General features: G+C 65.2%; 1 protein-coding gene across 1 annotated transcript in view; it reads left to right on the plus strand.

The window, feature by feature from the left end:
- Positions 1–10,802, plus strand: part of PC (pyruvate carboxylase) — a 14,708-nt gene extending 3,906 nt beyond the window's left edge. Inside the window, exons 11-22 of the mRNA XM_075741456.1 lie at positions 590–804; positions 1,537–1,681; positions 2,231–2,322; positions 2,950–3,171; positions 4,181–4,337; positions 4,988–5,228; positions 5,545–5,794; positions 6,303–6,547; positions 7,037–7,216; positions 7,852–8,100; positions 8,518–8,658; positions 9,511–10,802. Coding sequence (XP_075597571.1) covers positions 590–804; positions 1,537–1,681; positions 2,231–2,322; positions 2,950–3,171; positions 4,181–4,337; positions 4,988–5,228; positions 5,545–5,794; positions 6,303–6,547; positions 7,037–7,216; positions 7,852–8,100; positions 8,518–8,658; positions 9,511–9,759 — 2,386 coding nt within the window. The 3' untranslated portion in view covers positions 9,760–10,802. The remainder of the gene's footprint in view (positions 1–589; positions 805–1,536; positions 1,682–2,230; positions 2,323–2,949; positions 3,172–4,180; positions 4,338–4,987; positions 5,229–5,544; positions 5,795–6,302; positions 6,548–7,036; positions 7,217–7,851; positions 8,101–8,517; positions 8,659–9,510) is intronic.
- Position 10,803: the final 1 nt, after the last annotated feature.

Here is a 10,803-nt window from a genome sequence, read left to right on the forward strand (position 1 = left end):
TCTATAGGGGCTCCCTGGGACCATATAGAGCCCATAAGTGCCTGTAGGAAGCTCTATAGGGGCTCCCTGGGACCATATAGAGCCCATAAGTGCCTGTAGGAGGCTTTATAGGGGCTCCCTGGGACCATATAGAGCCCATAGGTACCTATAGGAGGCTCTATAGGGGCTCCCTGGGACCATATAGAGCCCATAAGTGCCTGTAGGAGGCTTTATAGGGGCTCCCTGGGACCATATAGAGCCCATAGGTACCTATAGGAGGCTCTATAGGGGCTCCCTGGGACCATATAGAGCCCATAAGTGCCTGTAGGAGGCTTTATAGGGGCTCCCTGGGACCATATAGAGCCCATAGGTACCTATAGGAGGCTCTATAGGGGCTTCCTGGGACCCTATAGAGCCCATAGGTGCCCACAGGAGGCCTCTATAGGGGCTCCACAGGACCCTGTAGCCTCACAGGTGGCTACGGAGCTATCTATAGGGTCCAGAGGTGCCTATATGAGGCTCCATACAGGGTCCTGGCGGGGGGGCGGGTGCCTGTAGGAGGCCCTATAGGATCCCACAGGACCCTGTAAGGCCCCGTGGGCACCTATAGGGTTCTCTATAGGGTACGGGGGGTGTCGGCAGGTGTTCCGCAGCGGCGAGGGGATGGGGATCCGCCTGGACGGGGCTTCAGCGTTCCAGGGGGCCCTGATCTCCCCCCACTACGACTCGTTGCTGGTGAAAGTGGTGGCCCACGGCCCCGACCAACCAGCCGCCGCCGCCAAGATGAGCCGGGCCCTGGCCGAATTCCGCATCCGAGGTGTCAAGGTGAGGCGGGGACCCTTGTGCAACGCACAGGGAAAGGCTGTGAAGGGGGCTCTTGTGCGATGCACGAGGGGGTGGGAGTGGGGGATGCGCTGGGGCGGTTGGGCAATGGACCGGGGGGTGTGTTGAGGGGGCTCTTGTGCAATACACGGGGGGGCCTCGTGCGATGCACGAGGGGGTGGGGGTGTGCGATGCACCGAGGGGGTTGTGCAACGTACCAGGGGGGCTTGTGCGGTGCACCAGGAGGTTTTGGGGGGGGGCTCTTGTGCGATGCACAGGGGCCCCCGTGCAATGCGTAATGGTATAGAGGGGTCACGCAACACACCGGGGGGTGTGAGGGGGGCTCTCGTGCGACGCACGAGGGCTCCTTGTGCAACGCACAGTGGGGTGGAGGGGTTGTGCAGTGCACCAAGGTGTTTGTGCAATGCACAGGAGGGGGTGAGGGTGCCCCTTGTGCAACGCACAACGGGGCGGGGGGGGGTTGGTGCAACGCACTAGACGACTTGTGCAGCACACAGGGGGGTATGGAGGAGCTCTCGTGCAACACGCGACAGGGCGGGAGGGATTGTGCAATTCACCAGCTAACTTGTGCGCCGCACCGGGGTCCCCGTGCGTTGCACGAAGGGGATGCCCCCCCCCCGCCCACCCCGGGGTGTCGCAACGAGGAGGCGGGGGGTGGAGGTGAAGATACCTGGCCCCTCGTGCGTTGCACGCTAACGGGCGCGTCTCGCGCAGACGAACATTCCCGTTCCTGCAGAACGTCCTGGCCCACCCCCAGTTTTTGGGGGCGTGCCGACACCCAGTTCATCGACGAGAACCCCGAACTCTTCCCACCTCCGCCCTGGCCAGAATCGGGCCCAGAAGTTACTTCATTATCTGGGTAAGGGGGGGGGCTCTGGGGGTCCCTGAGGGTCCTTGGGGGCTCTTGGGGGGGCTCTGGGGTCCCCTGGGGGTTAATAAGGGGGTTCGGGGGGGGCTCTAAGGGGTCCCTGAGGGTCCTTGGGGCTCTTGGGGGGGCCTCTGGGGGTTATAAGGGGGTTCGGGGGGGGCTCTAAGGGGTCCCTGAGGTCCTTGGGGGCTCTTGGGGGGGGGCTCTGGGGGTCCCTGGGGATAATAAGGGGGTTTGGGGGGGGCTCTAAGGGGTCCCTGAGGTCCTTGGGGGGTCCTTAGGGCTCTGGGGGTTCTAGAAGGGTTCTGGGGGGTGGGGGGAATGGGGCGCTGCGAAAGGGTCTGGGGGCTCTTAGGGGTCCCTGAGGGGGGGTTGGGGGGTTTCTGGGGGGTCCCCGGGGGGGGCTCTAAGGTGCCTTTGGGGGAGGCTGGGGGTCCCTGGGCCTCTGAGGGGGTCTTTGTCCTCGGGTGGGGGGTGTCCCTGGGGGCTTTTTGGGGGGTCCTGGCCCCCCCTCGACCATGTGCCCCCCCCCGCCCCCAGGTCACGTGATGGTGAACGGCCCCAGCACCCCCCTCCCCGTGAAGGCGAGTCGGCGCTGGTGGAAGCCCAACCCCCCCCCTGGTGCCCATGGCGTGAGCGGGGGAGGGGCAGCACGCGGCCCTGGCATGTATGTGGCTGTGGCGCACGGTGCGTGGCGTGTGCTTGGCGTGTACGCAGCACGCCTTGGCGTGGGGTGTGTGTTTGGCATGCGCGCGCCGTGACACGGCGTCTCCGTGACGTATGCGCGGCAAGCACGTGACATACTGCGGCGTGTGCGTGGCGGGCTATAGCGTGTGCTTGGCATGTGCTTGGTATGCTGTACCACGTGCTTGGTGTGTGCATTTGGCATGACGACATGGCGTGTCCGTGGCACTTGCATGGCACATGCATGACGCACTGTGGCATGTGCATGGCGAACCATAGCATGTGCTTGCCGTGTGTGCTTGGCCTGTGCTTAGCATGTGCTTGGCATGCCGTACCATGTGCTTGGTGTGTACATTTGGCACGACGACACGGCACGTCCGTGACATATGCACAGTGCGTGCATGACATACTGTGGCGTGTGCATGGCGAACCATAGCATGTGCTTGGCATGTGCTTGGCGTGTGCTTGGCATGCCGTGCCGTGTGCTCGGTTCGTGCATTCGGCATGCCGTGCCGTGGCGTGCGCATGGCGTGTGCCACCCCCACACGTGACACCCCCCCTCCCCGCTGCCGCAGGGCCCCCCCCGGCGGGGCTGCGGGCGGTGTTGGAGCGGGAAGGCCCGGCGGGTTTCGCCCGGGCGGTACGAGCTCACCGGGGGCTGCTGCTGACCGACACCACCTTCCGCGACGCCCACCAATCCCTGCTCGCCACCCGCGTCCGCACGCGTGACCTCGCTCGCGTCGCCCCCTTCGTCGCGCACGCGCTCAGCCCCCTCTGCAGCATGGAGACCTGGGGAGGTGAGGGGGCGGGGCCTGAGGGGGCGGGGCCTGAGGGGGCGGGGCCTGAGGGGGCGGGGTCTTGAGGGGTGGAGCATGGTGGGGCATTGAGGTTCAATGGGAGAGGGTGTCCAGGGGGCGGGGCTACACTGAGGGGCGGGGCTTGCTGGGTGGGGCTTCATTGGCACAAGGTGCCTGGGGGCGTGGCTTCACCGGGGGCGGGGCTTGCTGGGTGGGGCTTCATTGGCACAAGGTGCCTGGGGGCGTGGCTTCACTGGGGCGGGGCTTGCTGGGTGGGACCTCACTGGTGCAAGGTGCCCGGGGGCGTGGCTTCACTGGGGGCGGGGCTTGCTGGGTGGGGCTTCATTGGCGCAAGGTGCCTGGGGGCGTGGCTTCACCGGGGCGGGGCTTGCTGGGTGGGGCTTCATTGGTGCAAGGTGCCCGGGGGCGTGGCTTCACTGGGGGCGGGGCTTGCTGGGTGGGACCTCACTGGTGCAAGGTGCCTGGGGGCGTGGCTTCACTGGGGGCGGGGCTTGCTGGGTGGGGCTTCATTGGTGCAAGGTGCTTGGGGGCGTGGCTTCACCGGGGCGGGGCTTGCTGGGTGGGGCTTCATTGGTGCAAGGTGCCTGGGGGTGTGGCTTCACTGGGGGCGGGGCTTGCTGGGTGGGACCTCACTGGTGCAAGGTGCCTGGGGGCGGGGCTTCACTGGGGGCGGGGCTTGCTGGGTGGGGCTTCATTGGTGCAAGGTGCTTGGGGGCGTGGCTTCACCGGGGGCGGGGCTTGCTGGGTGGGGCTTCATTGGCACAAGGTGCCCGGGGGCGTGGCTTCACTGGGGGCGGGGCTTGCTGGGTGGGACCTCACTGGTGCAAGGTGCCCAGGGGCGTGGCTTCACCAGGGGCGGGGCTTGCTGGGGAGCACTGAGCATCGTGGCCAGGGTGCGAAGGAGGGCTTGCACGAGGGGGGCGTGGCTTGCACAAGGGGGCGGGGCTTGCACAAGAGGTCAGCACGAGGGCGGGTCCGTGTCCGGCAGGCGCCACTTTCGACGTGGCCATGCGGTTCCTGCACGAGTGCCCCTGGGAGCGGCTGCGGGAGCTGCGGCGCCTGGTCCCCAACATCCCCTTCCAGATGCTGCTGCGTGGCGCCAACGCTGTCGGCTACACCAACTACCCCGACAACGTCGTCTACCGGTGGGGAGGGGGGACGTGGGGGGGATGTGGGGACATGGGGGGGTGAGGGGACGGGGATGTGAGAGGCAAAGGGTAAGGGGGGACATGGGGGAGACCTGGGGACATGGAGGGATGAGGGGACATGGGGGCATGATGGGGACATGGGGATATGAGGGGATGTGGGGACAAGGGAGGACATGGAGGGATGAGGGGACATGGGATGTGAAGGACTTGGGCAGGTGGAGGGACATGGGGAGATGAGGGGACATGGGGGGGACATGGATGGTTGAGAGGACGTGGGGGCTCCTTGTGGGGAGATGAGGGGACACAGTGGCACGAGGGGACATGAGACGGGAGGAACGTGGGGACGTGGAGGGACGTGGTGGGATGGGGGGACACGAGGACAGGGGACATGGGGGATGAAGGGACAGGGGGGAGATGGGATTTGAAGGACACGGGGACACAAGGAGGGATGAGGAGATGGGATGTGAAGGACACGGGGAGACGTGGTGGGATGAGGGGTCACAAGAACGTGGAGGGTCGTGGAGGGATGAAGGGACATCAGAACACGGTGGGTCATGGGTTGAGGGGATATGGGGACATGGGCGGGGGGGGACACGAGGGACCCCCAGTCTCTCCCTAAACCCCCCTTTTCCCCTGCCTCTCCCCAGCTTCTGCGAGGTGGCGGTGGCCAACGGGATGGACATCTTCCGAGTCTTTGATGCCCTCAACTATCTCCCCAACCTGGTGCTGGGGGTGGAGGCGGCCGGCCGGGCGGGGGCGGTGGTGGAGGCCGCCCTGTCCTACACCGGGGACGTGGCTGACCCTGCTCGCACCAAGTACAGCCTTGACTACTACCTGGGCCTGGCCCGCGAGCTGGTGGCCACCGGCACCCACATCCTCTGCATCAAGGTTTGGGGTGGGGGGGGGTGGTGGTCCTTGGGGGTGATGGGAGGGGGGATGAGGGAATGGGAGGGGGCTTTGGGGGGGGCTGGGAGGGCAAAGGGGGGTCCTGGGGGGATTTGAGGGTGCTGGGGGGGTTGGGATGGGGAATTGAGGGACCTGGAGGAGGTGGGAGGTAGATTTGGGGGTCCCCTACTCCCCCAAGACACAGTGGGGCAGCTGCTGGGGGGGGGAGGATCAAGATGGGTTGGGAGGTGGTGTGTCCCCATGACCCCTCCATGACCGCTATGACCCCCCTCCATGACCCCTCTGTCCCCCTTCCCAGGACATGGCGGGGCTGCTGACGCCAGCGGCCGCCCGGTTGCTGGTGGGGGCCCTACGGGAGCAGTTCCCCGAGGTGCCGCTGCACGTCCACAGCCATGACACCGCCGGGGCTGCCGTCGCCTCCATGCTGGCGGCCGCCAATGCCGGCGCTGACGTGGTGGATGTGGCTGTGGACGCCATGTCTGGCATGACCTCCCAACCCAGCATGGGCGCTGTGGTGGCCTGCGCTCGCGGGACCCCCCTTGACACAGGTAAGGACACCCTGATCGTGGTCTTGGAGATGGTGACACGGTTATGGAGGTGCCACCATGGCCATAGAGGTGGTGATGTGGGCATGGAGGTGCCACCATAGTCTTGGCAATGACAACATGGTCATAGAGGTGGTGACATGGTTATGGAGGTGCCACCACGGTCGTAGAGGTGAATCCATGGCCATGGTGATGCTGCTGTGGTCACAGCAATGGTACTATGGCCATGGTGATGCCATTATGGTCATGGCAATGCCACTGTGGTCATGGAGGTGCCACCATGGTCACGGCAACGCCACCACAGTCATGGAGGTGCCACCATGGCCATGGTGATGGATCCACGGCCATCGTGATGCCACCTGAGTCATGACATTATGCCCAATCCATGGTGTCCCTCAACCACAGTGGCCCCCAACCCATGCCCACCCTTCCCTATGGCATGCCCATTGCGTGGGGGGTCCCCATCCATGGGTGGCCCCCCCCACCCACATCCCCCTCCCCGTCTCCTCAGGCATCACGCTGGAGCGTGTGTTCGAGTACAGCGAGTACTGGGAGGGGGCGCGGGCGCTCTACGCCGCCTTTGACTGCACGGCCACCATGAAGTCGGGCAATGCGGACGTCTACGAGAACGAGATCCCTGGAGGACAATACACCAACCTCCACTTCCAGGCCCACGCCATGGGGCTGGGCCACAAGTTCAAGGAGGTCAAGAAAGCCTATGCTGAGGCCAACAAGCTCCTCGGGGACCTCATTAAGGTGGGGGTAGGGCTGGGAGGGGTTGAGGGTGGTCTTCATGGGGTGCGGGGTCTCAGCATGATGGGTGGTTCTCCATAGGATGGTCTCTGTAGGGATGGGGTGGTCTCCATAGGGAGGGTGGGCTCCATAGGGTGGTCTCCATGGGGTGGGTGGGCTCCATAGGGTGGTCTCCATGGAGTGGGTGGGCTCAGTGTGATAGATGGTCTCCCTAAGATGATCTCCATGGGGAAGGTGATCTCTGTGGGGAAGGTGGTCTCCATGGAGTTATGATGGTCTCCCTGGGGTGGATGATCTCCGTGGGGCAATCTTTGTGGGGTGGGATGGTCTCCATGGGACGGGTGCTCTCCATGGGGCAAGACCCCTCTAGGGCAAGCTGCTCTCCATCCCTAGGCAGGATCCCTACGGGAGCAGCGTAGCGGGTTGGCACCTGGGGGTGACACCACGAGGTGACACCCATGGGGTAACGCCTCCGGGTGTTGCCGGGCGCAGGTGACGCCGTCCTCGAAGGTGGTGGGGGACCTGGCGCAGTTCATGGTGCAGAACGGGCTGTCGCGGGAGGAGGTGGAGGCGCGGGCGGACGAGCTCTCCTTCCCCCTCTCCGTCGTGGAGTTCCTCCAGGGTCACATCGGAACCCCCCCGGGGGGCTTCCCCGAGCCCTTCCGCTCCCGGGTGAGTGGGAGCACTGGGAGCGCACTGGAGGTGGCTGAGGACCATTGGAAGGAACTGGGAGCTACTGGGAGGGACTAGGGGGGCACTGGGAGGAGACTGGGGGCCATTGAAAGGAACTGGGAGCTACTGGGAGGGACGTGAAGGGTACTGGGAGGCACTGGGAGGGCACTGGAGGAGGCTGGGGGGCACTGGGAGGGAATGGGAGGCACTGGAAAGGAACTGGGAGGCACTGGGAGGGTTTACCGGAGGCTGTTGCCATGGCACCGGGCCCCAGTGACAGCACGTGGTGCTGGTTGCCATGGCGACGGTCCCTGGCAACGGCCCCAGTGGCAGCTGCCTGGGAATGGATCCTAATGCTGGTTGCCATGGCACCCGACCCTAGCAACTGGTCCCAGTACCAGTTACCATGGCACCAGCTCCTAGCAACGAGTCCTAGTGCCGGTTGCCATGGTACCTGATGCTAGCAACAGGTCCTAAGGATGGTTACCATGGCACCTGACCTTAGCAACAGGTCCTAGTACCGGTTACCATGGCACCCAGCCCCTAGCAACAGTCCCCGGACAGGATGCCGCAGTCCCTACCACCAGCTCCATCACCGGTTGCCATGCCAACGCCTTCCCTATATCCCCCCCCAGGTACTGAAGGACCTGCCCCGCATCGAGGGGCGGCCAGGGGCTTCGCTGCCGCCGCTGGATTTCGAGGCGCTGGGGCAGGAATTGGGGGCGCGACACGGGGCCCCCCCCAGCTCCGAGGAGCTGCTCTCGGCCGCCCTGTACCCCAAAGTCTACGACGAGTTTCGTACCTTCACCTCCACCTTCGGCCCCGTCTCCTGCCTGGGCACCCGCCTCTTCCTCGAGGGTCCAACCATCGCCGAAGAGTTTGAGGTGGGGGAGGTTTTGGGGGAGGGGGAGAGGGGACTGGGAGGGCACTGGGAAGCACTGGGAGGGGACTGAGCGGTACTGGGGGGCAATGGAAGGACATTGGGAGGCACTGGGAGGGGACTGGGGGGCACCAGGGGTGACTAGGAGGGGACTGAGGGGTACTGGGAGGCACTGGGAATGCAGTGTCCCCTTACACACCCTCATGCACACCCAGCAGCCGTCACACACTTCTGGGGCCTCTCGCACACCCTCGTGCACCCCTTGCACACCCCTGCGTCCCCTTGCACGCCGTCTCCCACGCACCCAGGACCCTTCGCACACCCATTCTTTCACACACCCGCTTCCTCACACGCCCACCCCTTGCACAACCACCCCTTGCACAACCACCCCTTGCACGCCAACCCCTTGCACGCCTGGCAGGTGGAGCTGGAGCGGGGGAAGACGCTGCACATCAAGGCGCTGGCGCTGGGGGACCTGAACGCCACGGGGCAGCGAGAGGTTTTCTTCGAGCTCAACGGGCAACTGCGCTCCATCCTCGTGCGAGACACCCAGGCCCTGAAGGTGGGGGGTGTCTGAGGGGGGGTCTGGGGGGGGTTTGGGGGGGTCTGAGGGGGTTTCAGGGGGTCTGGGGGGATGATGGAGGGAGCTCAATGGGCAGCTGCGCTCCATCCTCGTGTGAGACACCCAGGCCACAAAAGAAGGGGTGGTCGGGGGGGACACAGACACGGAGGATTTGGGGGTGTCTAGGGGCGCGCAGAGAGGGCGTGAGGGGCTTTGGGGGTGATGGGAGGGACATGGAGGGGTTTTGGGGGGGGCTGGGGGGGACACGGAGGGGTCTGAGAGGGCAGAGAGGGGATGTGAAGGGGTTTGGGGGGGGGATTGAGGGGTTCTGGGGGGGCACAGAGGGGTTTGGGGGGGTTGGGGGGGTGAAGAGGGGGTATGAGGGGTTTTAGGGGGGCCACAGAGGGGGCTGGGGGTTGTGGTGGGTTCTGGGGGACACAGGTTATGGGGGGGGTCCCAGGTACTGTGGGAGGGTCCTGGGGAACATGGCGGGGGGGGAGTCCTGTGGGATTTCGGGGGGTACTGGGGGGTTTGGGGGGTTCCTGGGGGCCATGGAGGGTCCCGGGGGACACAGGGGGGTTCTAGAGGACTTGGGAGGTGTCTGTGGGGATATTGGGGGGGTCCCAAGGACCAGGGGGGTCTCAGGGATCATAGCGGTGTCTTGGGAGTTTTTTTTGGGGGGGAGTTGTTCCCAGGACCACAGGGGGGTCCTGTGGGACATGGGAGGATCCTGGGGGACACAGGGGGGACTTGGGGGACATGAGGAGGTCCGGGGGACCCCAGCACCCCCCATAACACCCCTTTTTTCCCCCCCTTTTCCCCCCTTTTTTTCCCCTTCCCCCTCCCCTCCAGGAGATGCACGTGCACCCGAAGGCGGATCGAGGGGCCAAGGGGCAGGTGGGGGCCCCCATGCCGGGGGAGGTGGTGGAGGTCCAGGTGGATTTGGGGGCGTCGGTGGCCAAGGGGGACCCCCTCTGCGTCCTCAGTGCCATGAAGATGGAGATGGTGGTGACGGCCCCCCTGGCTGGAACCGTCACCCGCCTCCACGTTCGACCCGGAATGAGCTTGGAGGGTGATGACCTCATCGTCGAAATCGAGTAGGAGGATGTCACAGGACCCCCCCCCCAACACACCCCCCCGTGCCCCCCCCCAAAAAAAACCCACCCCCAAAAACCCACCCGAAACACTACCCCTGCCAAATGGTGCGCTGGCCCTTTAAGAGCGACCTCCCCCCCCCCCCCGTGGAAAGGGGGTGCAGTTTGTTTTGGGAGGGGCACCCCTTAATTAGATGGGGGGTTAATTAAGGGGAGTGCCTCTTAGTCAGGGGGACACCCGTTAATGGGAGGGGCAACCCAGAATTGGGTGGCACCCTTTATTTTGGGGGGGGCACTCCTTAATTAGAGGGGCACCCCTTAATTAGGGGGGCACTTCATTTGCAGGGCACCCCATTTTTGGGGGTCACCCCTTATTTTGGAGGGGGCATGCCTTAATTAGGGGGCACTCCTTAATTAGGAGGACACCCCATTTGGGGGGGCACCCCATTTTTGCGGGGCACCCCTTATTTTGGAGGGGCACACCTTAATTGGGGGCACCCCTGAACTGGGGGGCGGTGTCGTCTCATAATTGGGGGGGGGGGTACCCCGTTTTGGGGGGGTGTTCAGCCTCTTTTGGGGGGGGTCACTTCTTGGGGGGTGTCCCCCCCACTTTTGGGTATCCCCTCACATTTTGGGGGGGGTCCCCCCCTCCTCTGCTCCCCCCCCTCCTCTGCTCCCCCCCCTCCTCTGCTCCCCCCCCTCTTAGCGCGGGGGGGGGGGTCAGCCCCCACACACCCCCATTTCATTAACCCTGCCATGCTGCCTTAGGGGAGCCCGGAGGTTTTTTTGGGGGGCAGGGGGGCCCTGCCCCCCAGCTGCCCCTCCCCCCCCCCCGTTGCTGCCAAACGCCCCTCCCCCACCCGCGAAGGGGGGGAGGGGGGAATGGGGGAGGGGCGGGGGGCGGAGTCTGTGACCAAAGGGCGGGATCGAGACTGGACGATATTTGGGGGGGGCCCCCCCACGGGAACAAACCGGGAGGGGGAGGAGCGAGGGGGCCCTTCCCCCACCCCCCGGGGGATGTCCCGGGCAATAAAGACTGGACTAACCACGC

The sequence above is a fragment of the Balearica regulorum genome, unplaced genomic scaffold, assembly GCF_011004875.1.
Source record: "Balearica regulorum gibbericeps isolate bBalReg1 unplaced genomic scaffold, bBalReg1.pri S41, whole genome shotgun sequence".
NCBI classification, from domain to species: Eukaryota; Metazoa; Chordata; class Aves; order Gruiformes; family Gruidae; genus Balearica; species Balearica regulorum.